The following is a 24,723-nucleotide window of genomic DNA, read 5'->3' as shown; positions in this document are numbered from 1 at the left end:
GTTTTTTACTGTGGCAGAAGATGAATAGATTTTTTTATCACCTTAAATGTCTAAGATTCAGTAATATGCTGCAAATCTGATGAAACAGCTTTGCAAAATGTTGCCAAAAAAGAAAGTGTTCTTATTATTTGTAGAAAAAGCATTTGCTATGAAATATGGAGCCCATTAGTCTAGAAATAAATAAGGCCCCTTCTCCAAAGTAAAATGAAAAATATGGAACCAATTGTTCTAAGAGATGGATTTCAGAAAAGAGAGAAGTAAATGTCAGTGTCCCTGTGTATGTTTGCAGGTCTTTATGCAGTGATATCCTCCTGTAGTGGAGGCAGCCCAAGTTGAAAAAAGATAATCTCAATTAAGTTCTTTGTCATTTTTGTATATCTCACTTGAAAGCTCAAAATTAGGAACCAGTTCATGACTTTCTCTCTCCTCTTGGTTTTAATTTTGTGTTTTAAAAAACCAAACCAAGATCCACTGGAGCAAAAGCAGTACAGATTGGGTGCTGATGAGAATTGCTCTCCTCTTTGGTCCAGAGAAATCCATCTCCCTCTTGGCAGCTTGGTGTGAAGGCATACACAGATGTCTGCACAGTTACCAGCTGTTCACAGCCAGGTGACTCATTTCTAAGGCTGGAATATTAAAAGCAGTCAACAGAATCGTTTTTATATGTCCATCAAAAGCCTTAGGAGAGTGAATTTCTCGCAAACAGCCTGCAGGAAATGCCTTTGCAACTGTCATTAATAGCAGCAATCAGCTGAATATTACTGAGTGAAACCAGAATATTAGTTCTGTTTACTTTTCCTAAAGCAGTGACTGTGTACTTCTTTTTTCTGGTGAGATCCCACTCCACAGCCAGGACTGTTTTACAACCTTGCATGCTCTCCAATTAGACCACACGCTTGTGTGTGTCAGGAAGCATCCTTGTGATGAAGTAAATCAGGCAAATCACTCCATTTAGCAATCCAGACAAATCAAATTAGAGACTCACAAAGGAGGCTCAGAAAAGATCTCACCAGCCATAAGCAGTAAATCAGATCTCATCTTCTCTTGATTAAAATGTTACTAAAAGCAAGATCAAAATCACCACCTGGAAGACATATGGTGGTTGTTCTTTGTTTACTGCTCCCACCAACACTGTCAGTGCGTTTACTACAGCCTACCAGGTTTTGTTTTTCACTTGTATGTCTCCTACTGGCTCTTTTCCTATAAAACACTTTCTCTAAACACTGTTGGGATCCAAAAGCAGGTCCTGGCAGGGGGCCTGCTCTCATGTGCAGGTGAGCATCACGTCCAGGCTCGGCTGGCTGAGGGGTGGGTGGCTGCTGGGGCAGCAAGTCAAGTGTGTGGGTGCCTGCAGGGATGAGGCTGCTGGAGCTGCCTCTGGTTCCACTGGGGCTGCAGTGATGCAAAGCAGCTGAGGCTCAAATCCCTCCATTCTCATGATGTTGAAAGAGTAACACAGCAGCCCTTGAGACTCAATGACTTGTAGCTGTTAGGGATGTAGGAAGCTCCAATTTTTACTCTACCTATCTATAAATTGTTAACTTCACAGGATACGCTTAACTTAAACTTCTTAAGACAAATTACTTTGGCCATTTTCTTGGGATTTCTGGCTCCATGATGCAGGGAGTTAAAATAATCATTATTAAACTTTTGATCTTTTGAAACGAGTGATAAAAAGATAGAAAATAGCATAAAACACTGAAGAATAAAATAGTAGGAAGGGAAAATACTTTGAGAGAATGGAGGATAGCAGTGAACTCGGAAAAATACTTGAAAACCCTCAGACTGTAAACCAGCAAGGCTGCATTTATAAACTCTGCTTCCTACCCAGGCTCAACTGACCCTTAGATTTGTTTACTCCCAGGACTGACTGATGGGAGCTGGTGCCTGCAACTCATTTGAGTTTCTGGTTTCCATTGAAACCAGAAACTGGCATGGGAACCCCCCTAATTATCCTCATGAACATTCTTGTAAATCCATCACTTAATATTTCCGCTCTGACCCGTTCTTCCTTGAGTGATCTTTTAATCTTTTCTTAATCTCTGCCCTCATCATATTCTCTGGCAGACGTCTTGCTTCTGTTATGTTTGGGAATAACTTTTATGACTCATATTTATTATTTCAGCAAGCTGCTCTTAAAGGCTTTAGTGTGTTTATATGGCATTTGTTTAAGTTTTCATTTAACTTTCCAGACATTCTGTTCTTTTCTTTATTTTTCTTCCAGACAGGATTTGCATATTTTAAAGAGATGTATTTTTCACTTAAGCAGCTTTCATTTTTTCCCTCATGTTTCACTTTGCTGGGTTTAAAAAGGGAAGGCAGAAGTCAGCTTCAGAAATTTGGTTTGGTAGGCAGAATGTATTCATTGGCTTTTACCGCTGTTTTTATTTACTCTTGCACAACCTTCAGTCTTACCTGGTGCCTGAACATCAAGCATCACCTATACAAATACTTAGGAGTATATGAACAGTCACTACTCCCAAGTGATTTGTTTTGGATATTAATTTTCCCAGGTCCATCTTTAGTGATAGTATTATTTCTTCTTAGGGATGGGGTCAAGGATGTGGTTTGGTGGTTTTAAACCTTTAAAAAGAACTGATCCTTTTTTCCCCCTCTCACCTATAAGCCAATTTTCCTCACTGCCATTAAAACACACACATTTAGAACCTATGATTTTTTTATTTTAATTTTCACTTTCACAAAGCAAATGCATAAACAGGTAAAACCAATTACCCAACTGATAATACAGGAAAGAAAGTCCCAGTAAAGCAGGAAAACAAGTTTCCTATTGTTGGAAGTTTAACTTCTTGATGGAACAAATTAGGTATTAAAACAAGAGAGGGAATCAAAAGCAATAATGGAAATAGCCTGGGAGAAGGAGAATATATTTAAGCCTTGTAGTGAAATTAGAGTTTGGCTTACTGAGTGGGACTCGCTCTGTGCAGAAGGAACTCATCCTCTATGCTGTTCTTTTTCAAAGACAAATTCACTAATAATAGATGCTACACCAGCTTTGTCTTGAGAGCTAAATTAATTAACTGTGGTTACATTTTTCCACGGATATGTAGCAGAGATTGTGGAAAAAGGATATATATAGTCTTTCTGCTCTTAAAACCCACCAAATTTGTGACTCTTGTGTTGATCTCTTTAAATATTTATAAATTAAGAAATATCCTTTATATTTTGAGAGCTGTTATGGTAAGTGCTCTTTTTAGGTTCTGTGATTAAATAATTTTCTGCCTGGCACATTGCCCAAGAAAAACAGTTTTAACATGAGAAGAAAATCTTCAGAGCTTTTCATCGGGGTGTAGGACCACTGTGATACTTGGAGCTGTCTCGAGAAATCCAGACTTGTATCTCTGTGTGTGAAAGTGTGTTAGCATCTGTCTCTGTCTGCTCACTGTCAAGCAGAGTAGTAGGTGCTGTGATTCAGAGTGAAGGGTATAACTCAGTCATCTACAACCCACACCTGTACCTGGAAAAATTAAGGCCATTTTTCATGGAAGTTGGAACTCTGTTGGCAGCCCAAGCCACTGAGCACTCACATAAAATTGGATAATGTCCCCTGCCCACAAGGTTATTTCACCTACCTTAGGAGTGACATTGTTGTTAAAATCTCCCAGCTGAAACAAAAACTCTTTAAAGTTATCAAAATACCTTATATGGAGGAAAATATTTTCTTCACTTTCCTGGGAACCAGCCCATTCTCTCTTTTGAAAGAGTGGAAGGGGGGAAAAGACTCTTTCTACACATCAAAGCACAGACAATGCACCAGTATAAGAAAATGCAATGTTTGAATTAATGCCTCAAGGGTTTTACTCCCCTGAAAAACTCCAAAAATTGAAGGAAACTTTCAACATTTGAAGATAACAGGACAGATGCAACCCTGGAAATATTTGACTCCCTCAGAGAGTATATCTGGGATACTTCTGTTTCCTGTGATGCTTCTGCAAGTGAGATTTTTGGCAATGCCTGTGTGCATGCCGTCACTGCAATGTTTATTACCCTTTTACAGCTCCCTGGGAAGTCATTTTTAGTCCTACTCAGTTAAGGATGAGCAACATTGCAACTGCAGCACTTACATCTTACTGCTTCCAGCTTGATTGAACACATCCCTGGAGCAGGATTTTAGTTTAGGTGAGCAACAGACATGATCATAAAAAATATAAAATAACATGGAATCCTCTTATAATCATTAAGGAGAGAAAACATCTGGGAAGTGTAGAGCAATAGAAAAGTGTCACAAAAGGAAGTAGCACAGCAGTTGCCTCACCATTGCCAAGTAATTTAGAAACATTTTTGCATATAAAACATTTAAGCCAATCACTGTGATGCTTTAGCCAGGTAGAGAAATAAGTGTAAAATCTGGAACCAGTTGAAATTGCTTTAAGGGTAATTTTCCTCCTGAGGTTTCAGTGTTTCCTTACAAATAATCAGCCCATCCTCCATCATGAGCACATTTCTGAGGAGCTGGAAAATCCCTATTAATGGATGTATTTTTAAGGGACCTGAAAAGCAGCAGCTGATAAGGGTGGTGAGCAGAGTGAAGTCCCTTACAAATAAATAATCTTGGGATAAAAGAGTAACAAAAAAAGAGGGAGAAATCCAGCAATATAAATGTGTTTGTTTGTGTTTGTTGTGTGTGTTTGTTGATGTTTAATTTCTGAATCTGAGAATTCAACCTTCCAGTAAAAGGGTTGGACTGGGACTGTCAGTGTGCTTCTCTCTGTATACACAGCTGGTAACTTATACTTTTTCCTTTTGTAGCCTGATGTAGTGATTATATGAAGTCCAGATTTCCCACATAGTTCTTAAATTCTGGATGTGATGAGGGATTTGGAAGGTAATTTTTTGTTTTATGAGATTACTTTTGTAAACCATTCTGAGGTGCCAAGGCCTTGTGACAGCTAATTTTACTGAACCATAATTTTCGGGAAATATATTTGTGTATGTGACATCTCACATACAGTAACATGAAACATATTGAATATATTGAGAAGGAGTTTAGGGCTGAGGGATCTCCTTTTCATCCTTCTTAAACCTAAACTTGTTAGTGAATACAAGAGTCATTTACCTTTGATAAAGGCAGCTGCTGATTATTTTGTAGTTAGAGTGATGTACAATAAAGCTTGTAACGTTACTCAGGAATGTAAAGAGTCTTTAGTAGATAGAAGGAAAATAAACACCTGCCATTTTAAAATAATTTGTTGTGTTTAGGTGGGACTTCTGTGAAGGGAAGGTTGAATACAGTTATAAAAATTAATTAGTGATATAAAGGAAGTGAAATAAGTTAAAATTAAATTATTATAATGTCATGTGTGTTGTGGAGTCACGTGTACTACATATGGCTGAGCGAAGGACAGTAGGTCATTGCTGTGAAGATTTAAGTGACATTTAACTGGGTAATGGGAGCTCTTGTAGCAGAAGTGATGCTGATGCCTGCTCCTCAGCCAGTTTCTGCTTCTCAGAGACAAGGAGTTAAGAAAAGTCTTTAGTTTTAGAGATTATTTTGAGTTTAGGAATGAAGATGGCCTGCCTGCATTGTGTCTTTTGTGTGCAAGCACTACTCTGCAACAGCTTTTTGAGTACAGATGCTTTGAAGGCTGACTCCAACAGATACAATGACTGTCACAAACCCAGCAGAGAAGCAACAAATAGTTTGGAAATACTTTCAAAATTTTAATGGAAAAAGGTCATCTTACCACAATCTTATTATTGTCACATTTTGATCTTTGTAACAGTTTTAACATGGGAGAAAAATTCAGTACTTGGCAAAATCATGACCCATCTGACCATGGAGTCATCTTCAGATTTGTTGGAGCCATAATTTCCCCCTCACCCTTTAAAAGCATGATGTGCAGTGGGGCAGTGGCGTGACCAGCAGGTCTGATCTGAGCCTGACCCCTGCTGATGGATTCCTCTCTTTAGACAAATGAGGAATAACACATCACATCTCAGGTCCATCACAGCCTGGTGGGATTTGCTGGTGTATCAGTAGGGGTTTATCCCTACCAGAATTTCTCCCAGTGATCTGGATTTTCCCATAAAATGTCTCCCCATTTTGTCTCCGCAGGCTCCAAGCAATAAAGGTGAGACAAACTCCTCCACACCCCCTTCTGCTGTTCCTCTGGCTGCCCTGTCCCAGTGCCAGGGCCTTTCTGTGGTGCTGGGCAGGAGCCCTCACTGCTGCTCCAGAGTGGAGCATCCCACATTTCCCTGCCAGGTCTGCTGCCAGCTGCTCAGACAGCTCTGATCAGTAGGGAGAAGGATTTGGCCTTTTGCCTGTGTTTAGTTAACAGTGACAGAGTGTTTTCCTTCCTTGCCCACTGAGCGTGGAAGACAAAATGAGTCCTGGTGCTCAAATTACTGCATGCACTCGATGGCAGTGCAGCAAGGAGGGCTCCTGCTGCCTTGAGCTGGCTGTTGGACAGGAAAGACTTATTGGGCCTTTCCATCCCAGTCACTGGATCCTCTGCAGGGAGTACAGAGCCCATCTGGCTTTGAGTGTGCCCTTACACACTCACCGTTCATCTGAGAGAGTTTTCTCAGCACACTTACTGCTATAAAATGACACAGCAACACAGTTCCCTTCTTCCTTTCCTCAGCAAGGAGTGGTACCAAGAGGGGTCCACCTTGGGGTGCCAAAGATGGAGATATTTTTCAGAAAGCCGAAATCCAATTCTTGTTGAGGAAAACAGACAGAAAAGGCTGTGATCACCACTGTAATATCAGTCCAATACAACACTGGTAAGCTTTGCATTTAATTAGTAGCACCAAATGGCCAACCATTCAGCTGGGTATCAGCACTGGGGGTTTGGGAATGGTTAGGAGCTGGGAGGTTTATTATGAGGAGATGACTGCTTTCCAAAGAGTGCTGCTCATTATTCATGATGGGAAGGGATATCTACTAGAACTACAAATGAGCATAATTAGGATGATTGCTGCGAATAGAATAATGATGTTAGATCAGCAGATGGGAGAATGGAGTCAGGTACGTTCATCCAAGGCACTGTAGGGAATCAATATCATATTAATGAATGTAAACGAAGTAACACGTTCAGAGGATTTAAAGTCTGACATCAAATAGAATGCAGATGGGAAGTGATTTAGTTTATCTCTCATTATGTTGTTAATTGTTGTTATTGTAGATAATTATGATGAACTTATCCTCACTGAGTCCAGGCAGACTGTTCAGAGAATTGTAGATAAACAGTAATGGTATACAAACAATTTCATAGTGCTTTAAAATGGTGCTAGGTACTGTAGTATCTGTGGGGTTTTGGCATTTACATCATCAAAAATGGCAATTTTCTGGAATATAATTTTTTGCAGGGAAGTTGTCACCAGTGCAGCATGAAAACAGCTCATTGCCCACTGGGTGTCATTTCATTCTTACTGTCCAAACTCCAGGATCTGAACTCATTTTAGAACAAAGAGATATAATCGTGAACTTCTTGTATTCATATTTCTGCTCAAGAAGGTTCTGCTGCACAACATCTAAGTCTGCTCTTCTTAGAGGACAGTTTCCATATTGTCAAGAGTGCTCTGTGCCAAGACTCAGCAGCTGGGATCACATTTTTCCAAAGTGCTTGGTTGCTGCTTGTGTGCTCTGGGAACCAGAGTTTTATCCACTCTGATGCTTGGGACCAGTTTTATAAGAAGCTCTGCTTGCTGGACATTGAGAACTGTGGTAGCTGGCTTTTTCAGACATGGAAAACATCAGGTTATTTTAATTATTAATATCACTTGCATCGTGGCTCACAGTTAAGCCAACATTCACTTGAAGGATGGATTCAGGAGGAGTCTTTTTCCTGATATGCATGTGCTGCTTGTAGCCAAAATTCCTATGAGATGAGGGACTCATAGCACCTTTGGACATGTAAGTGTGGTCCTCAGGAACGTTAAAGGTGTCAAATTTACCTCATCATAAAGGATAAATGAAGCTGTCTTGATCAAATAATTACTTTGAATTAAAAACCATTATTTTCTCTGGGTTTTTTGTTTGTGGGCTTTTTTTTTTTTGGGGGGGGGGGGGGGGGGTTGGTTTTTTTTCCCCAGCTGATTTTCAAGAAATACAGAGATTTCAAGCAGCTGAGCTGAAAAGAGACATGCAATTGAGGGAGAGCAGCTAATTCTTTTCGTGCAAGAAAACTATTCCATCTCAAATGACATAGGAAATAGAAATCTTCCCCAGCGAAGCTTGCAACAAAGAGATCAGGAATGTAATATACATGGGAAAATGTCAGAGAGAAAAAGTATGGATGGCATGAGAAATGAGAAGCTTGGCCCAGAGGTAACTTTGTGCTTTGATAAATCTCCCAGACCAGAGCTGCAGAATGACCTGAGAGGAGGTTATGGTGAGGTGGGGATTGGCCTTTTCTCCCAGTGATTCTCAGTGTCATATCCCCACAGGGAGCAAACAAATGTTTGAATGTCATGGAGAGGGATTTGGAGCATTGCACTGCATCATCATGAGCTTGATTTTACTGCTGACGTGAGCAGATCCTAAACCCCTCTTCAACCAGAAAATTATCAGAGTATTATTTTGAAATGCATATTTTGCGTTCAAAGAGAAGCTGTTGACAGGGCACAGGAGACATCCCCTCTCCTTGGCTGAATTTGTGTATTCCCCATGTTTGGCATGCACATTTCATTAATACCTCTGTCTAGCCTGTCCTGTTTCTGAGGTATCCAGGGACTTGATAGTTTATCTTCTGAAAACAGGTGCTTCAGCATAAACATTCAAATGAACCAGGGAAAATCTGCAAGAAAAAAAACACCTTTCACTAAGTTGAGGAATGAAAAGCTGTGGCTTATTTGTGATATGTGTTTGAAAACGAGCTGAGGTGATAGGAAAGAGAAATACATCGAGCATCAAATGCCATCTTACGTTGAAAAGTTGCTATGCCAACCTTGAGACTTTGAATATTCTCATTTAACAAAAACCGTAAACCAATATAATTTTTGTTCTGGGTTAATTAAGTATTTTCAGGGACTTGGAATGGGGTGATATTCAGCTCTCTGCTGAATAGCACTGATGTTCCTGCACAGGGATGCTCACTAATGGTACCTGTCAGGCTGAAGGTGACTTTGTGGGAAAGGAGTAGAAGAGATGGAGGTGTTTTTCCGGCAACTCATTAGGTATGAAAAGAAAGACTGTATTCTGTTCAGAGTGAGAACTTTGGATAAGTCAAGTCATCCACACTAATTTCAGTGTAGAGGGAGTTCACACGCACACGAAACTTATTTTAAGTTTCATATAGTAAAGAAAATCAATAGAAGTAATAAAAAAGGCTGAGAGTAGACTGATTCTGAAATTCCTTATGCTAGGGAATCTAAAACTTTGGTTGAAGAGTGAGGAATTGTGCTCAGTCTCAGTCCTTAACTTTCTTTAAGGATTATGTTCAATTCCGGCCTTTGCTTCCCCAAATAATCCATCTATTAATTTTAGATTTAAAAAAACCACCCAGACACCTTTTAAAGGAATTGTTCCAAGGGGAAGTCAAAGTAAAGTATTTTTCCTTCTCTAATGTTTTTATTGATGGAAAAACGGCTCCCAAAATTTATTCATTAGTTTTTGTCCCAGAGAAGCTACATTTATCAAAAATATGAACAATATCCCAGAAGAAATTATTGCTAGAGGAGAAAACAGCTAAAGTGCAAAAGAGTATAAACTAAACAGGGAGGTGCAAACCTGTTCTTTCTGCTGCTTTTTGACAGTTTACACTTTAAAGTTCTTGGAATGTTATTGCTGAAGATTAACATATACCTGGACCTGCAAATGATGCTGCAAAAGCATGGTAACAAATTCTAAAGGATTTTCAACTCCGCAATTAGAATCATTACCACCATCTTGTCGAGCTTCTTTAAAGATTTGATGTATCTACCAGTCAATAGGGATAAGGTGAAATCCAAAGTGATTTGATTGATTCCTTACTGCTCTATCCCCTTGGTGGAGGGGAATGATATCTTAGAGATGAGCTTCTGCAGTGCTTATGAAGAGATGAATTGCAGCTAAAAAGGTGAGGAGAATAAAGAGACAGAAAAAAAAAAAAAGTCTTATTGCAATCATTCAGTGCAACTGCCACTGAAATCCTTGTAATGATGCAAGGGATGTTATTTCCATGTCTTGTTGGAAGTCAGAAAACTTTCGGGCCTCAATCAAATGATCGTTTTGTTTCCTGGACTTTTTTAGAGAAGAACAATGTCAACACAGACAGCACTGGTTTGTCCTTGGGCTCTTATATTTGCCACATCTCTCGGTGTCTCCTGACAGGATATAAAATCACCCTTTGCCTGGAGGCCCTTGTGCTCTGCCCTGCTGCAGCTTGGCTCTGCTCAGAGGAAAAACCACAGCCACCTTTCTCTCGGCTCCATTTAGAAAGGTCCAAATTGCTTGGAAAGCAACAGAGTCACAGTTCTGAAATGTCAAACTCTTGTGTATGAACAGATTGCATATTATATTACGCTCGCTGGAGATTAGGAAGTCAAGGTCTGGATCATTTTAGAAATGAACTGGGGCATCTGTTCCTAACTCCAGAAACATTTAGCAACCTGCACCTGAGTAGGGAACCTGTTCCTTGAGCAGGGAAAACCTAGTGCAAACAAGCAATGGGCTTTAAATTCAGACATGTCCACGGGTATGCCACAATATACCCAGAGCTCCAATAATTCTCTGATGTGCTGCCACTTAAGAAGCAAGAGAACATAAGCCAACTGGATGTGCTTTCTGGAAAATTAACTGTACAGCCTTGGCACAGACTGTGCATGTAGGCATTTAGCCTGGAAACTATAAGAATGCACTCAACTGTATTCAAAAGTGTCAGCAGCTGGCAAAGCTCTTTGAGAGGGGTGCTCAGTGCATTTCAGAGGATAACAAAGTTACATGGTCAGGATCAGTGCAGGGCCCTTCCTCAGCATCTTCTCTCATCACCTTCCCTCTCACTTTTGCTTCTTTTCACTCCCAAACATGTGGCCAGCCAAAGACACTGTAAATACCCAGGAGGAAACCTGTCCCACAGCTTTTCTATACAGGCTTGTACATATTTCATGTGATACCTAACTGGTAAATATTTATAAGCATTTTGAATATTTGACATGATGGTTAATTTAACAATTTAATTTCAAATCTTGTGTGAAATATTTCTGCTTTTTGTCCCCCTCCTTTCTCTCAGTTTTGTTTTCTTTCTACAGTAATTTTTACTTGGAGGAGGGGGTCTCTTTATATTTATAAAATTATCTCTCCTTTTTTTTTTCCTGTTGCCTCTTCTCAAAAGGCTAATCTAAGCAATGAAATATTTCTCTCCTTGAAATATGTGTGTGTGATGTAGATTAAATACAAAGAGCCAGAAGCTCAAAGAAGCATAAAAAGAGACTCTGTGCAATGTGCCTACAGCTTTTATTTGCACAGCAAATTTAATGCTACCCAGAAATGCCAAATAGGTTCCTACTCTTAGTTTTCCTCATTTCACTTAATTTTTACTCAAACTCCATCCCTCTGACCTGAAACAGCTCTTTCCTGAAAAAAATCTGGTTGGTTTTGAACAGATGTGGAGACATGACAGAGTTCATTCCGAACATAATCAACAGATAATGATAGGGTACTCGGAGAAATTGCAGTGAATGACAAGTACCATCAGCCTTTTCAAAACAGCAAAATTAGACATTTTTAACTCCACATGCACAACAGTGTTAGAAGAAGCAGGAAATGACTAATTTGGAATCCTTTTATTACATTCTAGTTTTTAAAAAATGATATTGCAACATTCTCAGGCATTATCCTGATCCTTCTCTGCTCACCGCCTCTATTGGAAATAAAATTCTCTTCCATGTGTTATTTGAAACAGACTGGCTCTCTTGCCTACTTAGTTGTATCCCTCATCTTCCTCCCTGAGGCTTGGCAGTGCTCAGCCTGTCAGGATGAGGCCCCAGCATCTCTTATGTGTGATTTGCAATTTTCATCAGTGTAAAAATCCATCTGGTTTATGAGCTCGTAATCCTCAGGCTTCCAAAACATGGCACCCAATTGGGGTGTTTGGGAAGGTTTGGGTTATTGCCATTGCCTGTGCCTGTGTCTGTGTGTCACTGTCACTGTCTGTGAAGGTTTGGGTTATTGCCATTGCCTGTGTCTGTGTGTCACTGTCATCGTCTGTGAAGGTTTAGGTTATTGTCATTGCCTGTGTCTGTGTGTCATTGTCTGTGAAGGTTTGGGTTATTGTCATTGCCTGTGTCTGTGTGTCACTGTCACTGTCTGTGAAGGTTTGGGTTATTGTCATTGCCTGTGTCTGTGTGTCATTGTCATTGCCTGTGTCTGTGTGTCACTGTCATTGTCTGTGAAGGTTTGGGTTATTGTCACTGCCTGTGCCTGTGTCTGTGTGTTTTTGTCTGTGAAGGTTTGGGTTATTGTCATTGTACTGCCAGAGGAACTGTGCTGGATTTTGTGTCTCCAGCCCTCAGTTTCTTGTTATAGTACAAGTCTGAACCAACTTGCAGCCCATTGCCTGTCCAGGCTTGCAGCCAGGATGGTTCTCCACAGCACTTATATGGACAGGAGGGCCATGAAGCTGACCCCAGGTTTAGGGGCCCAACCTGGCTGGAAGGGCAGTGGTGAAGTGGGACTGTCCCTTTGCACCCCAAGGCACAGTGACCATCTGCCCCTCTGTGTCCTGGCAGAGTCACCGGAGACCTCAGGGCTGTGATCTTCTAAAACCTTGGTGTAACAACAATCACAGAATCTCAGAATACTCTGAGTTGGAAAGGACTCACATAGATCATCAAATTCCAGCTCCTGGCTCTGCACAGAAGAACCCCAGGAATCCCATCATGTTCCTGAGAGTGTTGGACTCCTTGAGTTCAGTCAGATTTGGTGCTGTGACCACTGCCCTGGGGAGCCTTTTCCAGTTCCCAGCCACTCTCTGGGTGAAGAATATTTTTCCAATATGCAACCTAAATCTCTCCTGACACAGCTTCAGGCCATTTCCTCAAGTTCTGTAACTGCTCACCAGTGTCTGGAAGTGTCTGGAAATGCATCCTTGTTCTCCTTCACCTCTTCCTCCCACCCCTTGCTAATCTCTGCCCTGGGCTGAGCCTTCCATCCACTGTCCCAGCACTCCTTCCTGCAGGGAAAGCAGCAGCTTGGATGCTTCCAAATGTGTGAAATACAGGCAAAATGTGAAATACACAGTGCTGGCACAGACACTGATAGAGCTTGTGAATAAATCTTCTTGGCTTCCTTGGGATTTTTCCCGTGCGTCAGAACTCACAGTTCAGGATTTTAGATGCAGGTACAGAATTTCTGCTTGCGTCACCAGAACTGTGCTTTTCAAGCCAGGATCAGGAGAAGCTTGGCTGTCAGACCTCTGGTAATCTCAGTTTTTAAGTAAAGAATAATGTGTGCTTGAGAGAAATACCCTGACATGAGGAGAGTCATTGAGTGTGTCCTCACCATCAGGGTGAGCAGGATTTTCTATGATGACTGTGAGCATTAAAGAAGCCAGAACAAAGATGACAAATGGTTTTGTAAAAGGGATCATCAGAAGACACAGCAGGTTCAGTGATCTTTGAGACTTGTCTTAATAGATAAGCAGTCACCTGAGAGATGTAATCTGTCCTCCTGCCTGGCTACAGAATTACTGGAGGGCAGTTTATTTTATTTTTTTTATTTTATTTTATTTTATTTCATTTTATTTCATTTTATTATTTTATTTTATTCTTTCTACAGCCTGTATCTTGGATAGGATGTATGGCTGCTTGTGTCTACTCAAAAATCAGAGTAAAATCTTTGAATGGGGAAATCCTCCATAGTTTCTACAAATGTACAGAACCAGTAAAAACATTAAGCTTGGAGATGTGCATAAAGCTGGGTCTTGATAGTTTGCCAGCTGGGCACCTGCCATTTGCAGATGCTTTGGAAGCACTTTCCAAGTTGCAACTTAACATCTTTCCTTAAAGAAAGGAGAAGAGGAAAAATAATCTAATTTAATACAAACTAGTAACTCAGATGATGTGGAAGTGGTGATGAGAACTATCTAAAATGTGCTGGTTAAGAGATAAATTTGTGAACTTTGCAAATAGTGCATAGAGAATGTTACTAAAGCTCAGCAGAGTCCTCACCCTTGTTTTTTTAAAAAACTACTGGGCTAATTAAGCATCACCATTACCTGTGGCAGCAAGGCATTTCATTCCCACCCTACATATGTTTTCAGATCTATCTATATAAAGTGTCCTTCACTGTTTCTGTAGTTATTTTGAGGCTGATATTTTTGTTTGGCTATCTAGTCTCTCAGTGAAGAGGCAAGCTTTCAAATTATTGAAATTCATCTTGATGTGGGGAAGAATAAAGCATGGAATTGGTTTGAGAGGAGTGCTTTGAAGCCATAAAGTACAATCTGTCTTTCATTTGCATTTCAGACCTTACCTCACCCTGTATTTGAAAACATTTACTCCACAAATCCTATCTATCTCCACATAATGCTCAAGTACTAGATTTAGATGTGAGTGGACCATCAGTTTCTGCCTGAGACATAAGGACATCTTAAATCTTAGTCTCTAGCTTGGCACATTTATGGAAGTCTTGATGCCCCAGCTTCTGCAATGGGGCATTCACCCAGATAAAGATCTGCTTGTTGTACTCTTATGTCTCCTCTTAAGGAAGATTTGAAGCTTTTGCTCCTCTCCATTGACAACACAATTAGAATACCTGGTCTGATTACAGCACTCAAGGACAAAAAGAGGAACTCTGATCTAAACTTTTTTTAAACATAAGAGGATGTAAACACACAAGATTCACCTTGCAAAAGGTGTCAGCAGTAAAATCCTGTTCTTCCCCAGCTGTCTTCTGCCCCTTCTCTAAAAACAGATCAGAAATGGCTTTTTCCCTTCCCTTTCCTGTGAAAATGCCCCAGTTGCAGCCCTGAGGGGCTTTTCTGGTTCACTGTGATTATTAAATTATTCTTTGCTCTCCTCCATGCATGAAAAGAAAAGCTGAGACATGCACACACATTCATTGTAGGAGTAACTCCAAACCTATGACAAAGTAATTAAACCAACTGATTTAAAAAACTCGTTATCATCTCAATTCTGTAGGGGAAAACTGACCAAAGAAGTTAAGCCACCTCTAATTACCTATTTTAGACAATGTTGTTCTAACTAATTAATGAATGTTTGTACAGTGCTTTGAGGTCTTTGTGTAACAAGGAAGGCTAATATGTTGCTATGTGTAAATGATAGAATTAATAATTTAGAAAATACAGAAGCACAAAGCCAGGTTACCCTTATCATTTCATCAAAGCCAGGTTTAACTATCTTCTTTTGGCTGCTGGCTTAATTAGATAAGATACTGAATTGAATTCATTCATCAAACCTAATTTGAAAAAATCAAGTCAGAGCTTGTCTTATGCTTGTTATTCCTATTTGTTGCATCGAGCCTTTAATATCACCATTTTGTTACAATATTAATGGTAGCCTTAATTGTATTCTAATTTACAACATTTACTCAGATGGTGGCACTTTTCTCTATTTTTAGGTGTCAAGCATGTGAAAATCAATCACAATTTAATTTAAGGCAGGGAAATGGCTCTTTTAGCCCTCTGTCAAGTCAGGTGCAGGTTATCTCTTTCCCCACGAGTGTAATTTGGGTTTGCAAAGTGAATTTATTTCACAGGAAGTCACTTGAGTTTCTGAAGTTCCATTACTTGGAGATGTGCGATACTGATCATTTGGATGCTGTTTTAACTAAATTCTAAGGTTTGAGGCTGGAGTTGGTATTACAACTATATAATTCATTTGAACACGTCTGTGTGTGATGCTCCAGCTTGTTGTACCAGTCTGAAACTTCTTGAAAGTTACAAAAGAAACAATTTCCAAGAAGAACCTAAACTGAAAAATTTGCTGCATATTTTAACCAGTTAGCAGGACCTTTTTTTCTGTCCATATTTTTACATTCCTAGAGGTACACCACACAGAGAGAGAGATCAACTGATTGCTTAAAAGCAAGATTTCCCTAGAAATTATTTACTTGTTCTGTAAAACTCGTTCTATTGTCATGCAAATGATGCTGCTGATAGAGACATTGCTAATTAAGTCTGGAGGAGTTCCTGTACTTCTGTGAAAAGCCATCAACACGCTGTGTTCATCAAATGCTTTCTTACTCTTCCAAGCAATAGTTTTGCAGAAGTTACCTTGCTCACAATTGCTCTCTCTTCCTTTTTTCACTTGCCTGTTTTTAGCCCAGTTTTTCAGCGCACAGTTAAATCCTTTTTTATTCTGTTTTCCCTCAGAACGACTATCGGAAGTTATCTATGCAATGCAAGGACTTTGTCGTGGGGGTGCTGGACCTGTGCAGAGACACTGAAGAAGTGGAAGCTATCCTGAATGGAGATGTGAACATCCATTTGTGCCCTGAGCACCACAGGCCCAGTTTGAGCAGGATTAAACTTGCTATTAAATACGAGGTCAAAAAGGTAAGCTCTTCCTTTGGGCCCCTGGGGAATATGCCTTCATGTTTAATTATGCTTCTCTGATGCCTCCTGAAAAACAAACAAAAGGAATATTTCAGTGGACCAGGACTGTCCCTAGAATTTTAGCAGCCAGTGGCTTGTTTGCAGTTTCTCACATCTTTTCATACGGCGAAGGTTATCTGCAAAGTGAAAATTAATTCTTCTAGAAGTATTTGAAACAACAATTCAGCCTTACAGAAGTGTGTTGTGTGCATGGAAAATGTTATTCTGGCAAATTCTAGGCCTGGGTGGTCCCAATTAATTGCTCCTACAATATGCATTGATGGAAACTGGGCTCCTGCTACAGGACTCAAAGAGTGTTCCAAATTTTCAAGCTAACATCTGCTCTCTCTTTCCCCTCCCAAACCCACCACCTGCTTCATTTTGCCTCTTGATTGTGCTGGCTGGAGAAGGTCTTTTCCTGTTATGAAAACCATTAATTAAAGGGAATCTTAAAACATATTTGAAATTAAATGCTTTCATGCAGGAGCACGTAGTATGGAGCCAAACATTTTCTCCTAGGATGTTGTGTCTCTGCTTTGTTCCATCACCAAAACCAAGCTGAACATCTCAGCTGAACGTCACCAGTTCACTCTCAGTCAGATGTTCAACAAACTGGGGCAAGTTTAGTTATTGAAACTGTTGCTTTGGTAACAGGTAACAGCTTTGGTAAATTTGCTCTGGTGCTCTTTCAGAAGATGAATTAATCTAAAAGACACAGATAGTACCTCATCATGGAATAGTGCCCAGTGATCCATGGCCTGAGAATCATCAGTCACAGAATCACAGAACATTCTGAGCTGCAAGGGACTTTTATCAGGACCTTGAGTCTTTTCAGTGTGTGAATTCTCCTGTACTACCTTGCTCACTTATGCCTCTAAAAATTTGTGTCATCCTTTTGATACCAAGACCATGGGCTGGAGTTGCTGTGCCCCTCTGAGCACTTCCACCCTGGCTTGCCTAGTTCCAGAGGGACATTTCCCTATTTCTTACCCTGTCTACATGTGCAACTTTTCCCAATGTGTGAACATTGACCTGAAGCACCTGTGGGAGGTAATATAGAGTTGATTTTTTCATGTATAAATAACTTCCTAAGCCCAGGAAAGCCGAGCATCCTTTCTGGATCACAGCAACTTGTTGCACACTAGGAATAACTGTTAAACTAATTGCAGGATATGAACAGGAGTATTCAGCAGTCTCGTGATGACTCTCAGCTCAGCACTTTTCAACACATCCTTTTCAGCAGCCGGTGTGTGTTTATGAGTTTTTAACTGCTAGCTCAAAAACAAGGTAGTTCAGTCTGTGGGAGACAGAGACACAGATAAATGGCTTTGGGCTTTGGCAGTGATGTGACAATAAACTGATGTTGGTCACACTTGGTGAGCAAAGGTATGGTGTTATGGTAACGGGGTAATTAATTCCTTAAGAGCCAATGCATTTCAGGTGCAAGCTTTTTATTCAGTTGAGAGATATTTAGGCCTATGTGTATAAATCCTGTGCTTTGAAATCCATTTTCATTTTAAGGAAATCCTATAATAGAGAGGGGTCAGAGGGAGGGTGAAGTATTATGCATATTTAATGACCTGATTCTTGGACAGGTTCTTTAAGTTTCAAGTCACTTTTTTAACACTAATGACTCATCCTGACTAGACCTTGCCCAGTTCTGGGCACATCAGTACAAGAGAGATGTGCAGCTCCTGTAATGGCTCCAGCAGAGAAGAAAGATAATTAGGGAACTGGAGCATCCTTCTTTTGAGGGAAGGCTGAGGGAGTTTGGCATGTTCAGACCTGAGGAGAGAGACCTGAGAGGAAACCTCACCAGCGTCTGCCAGGGTCTGCAGGGAGGAGGTGTTGAGAGGATGGACCAGGCTGAGCTCAGTGTTCCAGCTAACAGCACAAGAGGCATCAGACAGAAACTGATGCCCAGGAAGTTCCACCTGCATACGAGGAAGAATTTCTTTACTGTTCTTATGACCAAGCACTGGAACAGATTGCCCAGAGAATGTGGAGTCTCCCTCACGGGGGATATTTGAGAACTGTCCAAACATAATCCTGCACCACCTGCTCTGGGATGATCCTGATGTGCAGGAGTTTCATACAAAACAACTGGAGGGACTTCAGAATGGTCTGGGGGAAAAAAAAATGGTGTTAGTGGTTATGAGTTATTTTCTCATTAAGTTCATACCCAGACTAAATATTTGCAGTTGCATAGGAAATTTTAAGAAATATTTGATGGTTCAAAAATTTATTTCTACCACTGGTTTCCTAATTCACATTTCCATATTAATACCAAGTGCCTACAACAGGCTTTCTTTGATTAAAAATTGCAGAGAACCATGAAACACATTGGAAATTATTATTTAATATCCATTATTTTACTTTTACAACTGCTGATGCAGTCTGTATTTCATCACATTTTTATTTCTAGAGTCTGGGAAAGATGTCAAGGACTCCCACCTTCAGACAGAAGAGCAATTGCATCTTCAGAGTTTCATCAGTCCTCTGCAAAATCTTTTTATATCTTCCTTGTTCTTCCAAATTTCTTTGTTACTTCACTGTCCTCATACAGTGCAGTTACTGCACTCACAGATGTCTAAGGAAAATCTTGTCCTCACATCAGGGCTGGAGCCTTCTTACCTCTTCTGTTCAGTAAACTGGTACCTATAGCAGGGTTTTGTCCATGCCCTAAATTATCTGTCTCTGCATTTGTCCTTCTGTGTTTCCAATTAAAGTTCCCTCTTACCTCGTTCATTTTCAGCTTCAAAAAAGCTGTGGTTCAAATTCTCTGGTCAAGTGAAAGGAAAGGGGTTGATTGACCTTTATCTTTTTTTCCTAATTTACAAAGTTTGAGATGAATCTTGTAAAGTCATTCAAGACAGCATCAAAATTTACAGGCTTTACTTATTGGTCTCTTTTTTCTTTTTTTTTTTTTTTCTGCCAAGCATGCTACTAATACATATGAGATGATGGTGAGAAGCTTAAGGCTCTAATTCAAGGACTTTCTATAAAAGATATTTGAAGAATTAAGAAACTCTGCTTTTACATATTTTGCAGCAAGGAGAAACCCAAAATTACAGTAGTTTACAAGGTTATTTATAAAAAAACTGTATTGCTGTTAGTCTTCACACTTTTTGAAGCAAGGAAATTATCATTCTGTACTCCAGGATTTTTGGAAAAAATTCACTCAAATGTCCTCTGCCCAAGATTTCCACAGGCACTTTTCCATTTAGATCAACTTCCCTTGAAAATTATTAAAATGGAAACACTTTGTCAAGAGCAAAACAATTTTCAAACACTTAAACGTTTACTGAGTCCTGGATTCTTTCCAAGAACTGAACTGTTAGCCCATGTTATGGGACTGTTGCAAATTTACCATTGTCTCCCCTGGTTTATTTTGTGATGCTTTGCACTTGCACACTTCAGGCAATAAGAGATCTCTTTCTCTTCCATCACTGCAAGGTCTGGGGCACAGGGAGGAGGAGGAGGGTGCAGGAAGGACAGCCAGGCACTGTGATGATGCTGCAGCCAGACTGCCCAGGGGTTCACCTGGGCACTGCAGCAGAGGCTGGGAACTCTCACAGTGAGAGCAAACCCTGCTGGAGCCCAGCAGCTGCTCACAGAAGTGGCAAAATTAAAAAGCAGCATTAAGGTGGAGCAGGTGGTTTTGGTGCATTATAACCAAGAGTGGCTTGAGTTGCTAAGCTGAAGTTCTGGCCTCAAGGACCATGAGCTCTCTGGGCCATGGATGCCCTCAGCTGCTCCTCATGCAGGTTTACAATATCTGAAAGTTTACTGTGTTCTTGACTGAAAATTTTATAGCAATGATTTTTCTTTCTTTTCTTGAAACATTCAAACAGATTTGTTTTCACAGAGGTACTTGAAATGCACGGGTAGCACACGCTTTTTCTGTGTGTGAATTCATTTCTAATTAAGCCAGGATATGATTTCTGCTTTTGAGAGGCAGAGGGGCAGAGGTTGGAACGACTCTTGGAGAGCCAACAGTGAGAAAATCAGAGTTTTGATGTCTCACAGCAAAACCATTTTACTGCTGTATATCAGCTGCACAGTTACCTTCATATTTTATGCTCTCCTTTTAGTCTGTACCAATATGATCCTTTCTTGTTTCTCTTTAATGTCGGCAGGGGACTTGTGTCAACATTTACCTTTAGGTGTCAAGCTGTGGCCTTTCTGTAGGTGTGAAGCTGTTGCTCCTCTGTAGGAGGTGACATTCATTTCCCTTCCTTCCCAATGGCAAAATTATCATTGCTCTATTCTTTTAATTGCAAATGTTGAGTGCCCATCTCTGTCTTGCAGCAGCTCTGCTCATAACCACCACAAAGAAAGAGCACCTTTCTCTTTCACGAGTTTTAACTTAATTAACAGGAAGATACACAAATTGGGTTGGGGAAAAAAAAGAATTAAACAGAACACCAGATGGCTGTGTAAATCCTATTTAAGAGAGAGCTGGAACAGGAACTTTTTCATAACTATATTATTAATAATTAACATATGGAGGATGCTCTGAACAGAATACTCATGGCTGCATTAGATTATAACTTTTTACTGCTTTGGTCACACGACTCAGAGACTTGAGGGCATGAGAAGTCCCAGCTCTCATTAACTGCTGCAGAGCCTGGATGGGAGCTGGAGGGGGATAGTCCCTGGATGGGCAATGCCTGTGCTGAAAAGGCAGTTTTGTCCCCCAAAACATGCAGTAACAGTCACTGCCCCAAATCAGCTCCACCAGAGCATCCTTAGGAGGGTTACCTGTGACAGCTTGGGGTTTGCCCAGGAAGCACAGCAAAATAAGGTGGAGAAGAGAGGGCAGGACAAACTCAGAACTGACAAGAAGTTCTGCCTGTAGGAGAGCAAGGAGTGTGTGTGTGCCTCATGCCGTGGTGGGTGAGATGTGTGTGCTCTCAGTTTGCAGAATGCTGGGGGTGTCCTGGGGAGGGGCTGCTGCAGGGGAAAGGCACACCAGGGCCTGGCCCACAGCCTGCACACCAGCCCCAACACCAGTGGAAAACTGCATTTGGGTAACCCAAATGAAATTATTCACATTCACAACTTTAATTTGAGAATTTCTTGTAGGACAAACATTGATCTTTCAGTGCCCCAGTGGCTGGAACATGCACAGATATGGCTTGGGACAGGACAGGGTGATGGTTTACCATCTGATGAGAAGCCTCAAGGAGAAGAACTCCTCAATCCAAAGGGTTTTCAGAAAGTTGTATTTTTGTTTCCATAATCCCTCATTCATTTTTTTTTTCCTCACTTCTTAGTTTCAGGAATATTTAACTGAGGTCTTGTAGAGTCATTGAGGGCTTGGACAGTGGTGGTGGGAGGAAAAGTGTCTCTTGCTTCTGTCAGAAGAGAGCGAGTGAATAGTGTAAAATGTAATTTAATAGCAGTGGAAACACTGTGGTCATTCTGGACTCTAAAGCTTATGTATGTGATTTTTCTTTTTACATTTTTAATTGCATGTTGCAGATATTTTGACAGAGGTTGGAAAGGAAAGGAGTTACTTCCCTTCCTCACAAAATGCATTTCTCTATCTGAGTATTTCATTAGCAAGGTTCCTTCCTCCCACTAAAATCTGTGACTATGATTATTTCCTTTTTCCCAGATGTTTTAATTTCTTTTCTTTTCCTTGATGAATCTCATTTTGTTATTTCCTGCACATCCATCCATCCACTTAAGGTTTGAATGAATCACTTCTCCATCCTGAATATTGTCTGCAATATTCCCAGTTTACTGTAATATGCAGACTTAATTATTTTCATTTGCAAAGTGTCACAGGGTCTTAAATGTCCATCAAGATACAGACAAGCACAAGAACACATCAAAACCATTGTGTGGATGTCTATCCAAGATGAAAGGGCTTAAGATTGCCTTTATTAATAATAAAGTTCCCATAGAAAAGAGGAATTAATATTGTTTGCTACAAACCTGACCTTAGCTGACTCTAATTTTGACTTTGCCTACTTCCCCATAGGCAATAGACCTGTAAAGGTGCATTTGGGATGGAAAGTCAGATATGGATGAGTAGAACCCTTAAAATAAATACAAATAAATTGCTATTTCAAGTCACTGAGGGTCTTTTCTCAAGTGGTGTTCAAATGTGGATCTGCATGGATGCTGTCCCAGGGTGAGGCTGTCCTGTGTGAGCTGCCTGTCACACACCTGTGGATGTCTTCTTTAGGGCTCACTTTTGGGACTCTATACCTGATGGAGAGAGGAGTCTCATCCTGTGAGTGACTCTGTCTGCCCATCAGTCCTGCTGGGAATAAATCCATCTGCACCAGAGGCATCTGAGCTCAAGCACCAGCCCAGTTTCTTCACCACGCAGCCAAGGGAAAAAAACAGTTCTTGGCTCTCCTGGGGGAGGAATAGGCTAAGGTGTTTTAAATCTCTCCTTCTGTGCCCTCTGTGGCTGTATTTTTTAGATACCAAAGGAACATTGTTGTTTGGTTGTTTTTTTATTGTGGCATGTTTTCAGATGAATAATTCAATACTAAGGATTTTCAAGTGGTTTTGATTTTGCACAGATATGAAAATCCTGGAATCTTAAAGGCTGGGACTTGCAATTCAGTTCCATGTTTTCAGATAAATAATTCAGTGATAAGATTTATTCATATATGTAAAAAGAGGAGAAATCAGACAATAACAATAAATCTCTTCAGAAAACATGCAGCCCACTAAAAAAAGAGACTGAAGTTTTCCAAAGAGCCAACCACGTTATACCTTACCCTGGAGAAGAATGCTGAGCCCAAGAAAGCCCTGTCTTTGTCTCAGGAAAGCCAAATAATAAAGAAACTTAAGGCAAAGCAAGGTTTAAACTGACCAATCAAAGAATTTGTGTAAACTCTACATTTTCTAGTTACACACATCAAACATAATCAGGCTTGCCTTTCCATTTCATATGGTATAAAATTAACTGGAGAACAACAGAAGTTCCTTCCACTATTAATATTAATTTTTCCTTTCCAGTCAGCACTGAAGAACATTAGTGTCAGTGGGCAAACTGCATTTGCAGAGGCCTTGGCAATTTTATTTACCCCATTATTTTTGTTTTCTATTAGACTAATTTGTGTTCATTGGGTTTTAAGTTGTGCCTGATCAAAGGCTGGTTCCACCCACGTCACTCATCCCAGCAGGATCATGCCCTGCCCTTTACAGAGCTGAGCCTCACAGGGGCTTTGGGCAGTCACACCAGCACTGGGGTGACCTGCACTGCCCTGGTTCTGTGCCTGTCACCTTTGCAAAGTGGGATCCCAGTCCTCTCCACTGATTTAGCAGGGAGCAGACCTGCCCCAAACACTCTTGTTTTTGTAGAGCACAATGAGTCACAGGAGCTATGTGAAGGTTTGAGTGTTCAAAATTATCATTTTGTGCTGGATAACACAGGTCAACCAGCAAGTGGATCCAGATATTGGATTTCAACAAAACTGGGGACTGTGTGAGTATCCTGGGTTTTGATGTATTTACCCTCTGCCAAATTGCTCTAACAAGAAAGGTATTTTGGTTCAGAAGGAAACAATGTAAAAGGCTTTGTGAAAGGTGCAATTTCCTACTAAAACTGTACTAAATACTTATGGTTTATGCCCTAAAAGTAATTCACAGACTGAAGTTGCACAATTTGTTGGGTTTTTCTTTCCTGATAATCCTGGCTCATCTGAGCCTTGCTTACAAATACAAACCTACTCCCTTTGCTATGGGTTTAAAAACGCTGAAGTTAGACTCCAGACAGCAGCTCTGAATATTCACCAAGCCTGTCACAAAGCCCATCTGCAGGATGAGCAAGAACCTCATGAATATTTGTGTGATGCCATTAGACAGTCAAATGAACCCCAGGGACAGAGGGAAAGCTGCAGCAATCCCCAGGGCAGGGACATTTCCTTGTTCTCTGGGTGTCTGCAGCAATCCCTCAGGGGGCCTTTTGTCACTCAGTGTTTCCTTTCGTGCGTTGGTTAGATCCCATTGAAACAAAGCTTGATCAGTTGAATTTTCTTTCATCCATGATTTTTTTTTCTTTTGCATCTGGTCAGCAAAATTTGGACCTGGTTTTACTCTCTCTTGTAAGGTTAGTCTGGTGCAAATTATCTTTAAAACGGGGCCCATGGCTGTGGATAGAATTTAACTATAACTAGAGCAGGTCTTTTTTGTGACAAGGTCCCAGTGTCACAGCATGGATCTTTGGAATGGAACTTTACTTGTTATTGTTAAC

At 40.5% G+C, this 24,723-nt stretch overlaps 1 protein-coding gene across 1 annotated transcript in view; it reads left to right on the top strand.

Annotated features, from left to right (window-relative positions):
- TRPC7 (transient receptor potential cation channel subfamily C member 7) overlaps positions 1–24,723 on the top strand; it is a 63,126-nt gene that overhangs the window by 3,757 nt on the left and 34,646 nt on the right. The window contains exon 2 of the mRNA XM_066328810.1: positions 16,278–16,460. Coding sequence (XP_066184907.1) covers positions 16,278–16,460 — 183 coding nt within the window. The remainder of the gene's footprint in view (positions 1–16,277; positions 16,461–24,723) is intronic.

Source organism: Sylvia atricapilla, chromosome 14 (genome assembly GCF_009819655.1).
Source record: "Sylvia atricapilla isolate bSylAtr1 chromosome 14, bSylAtr1.pri, whole genome shotgun sequence".
Lineage (NCBI taxonomy): Eukaryota > Metazoa > Chordata > Aves > Passeriformes > Sylviidae > Sylvia > Sylvia atricapilla.
This window is presented reverse-complemented; position numbering and strand designations above follow the sequence as displayed.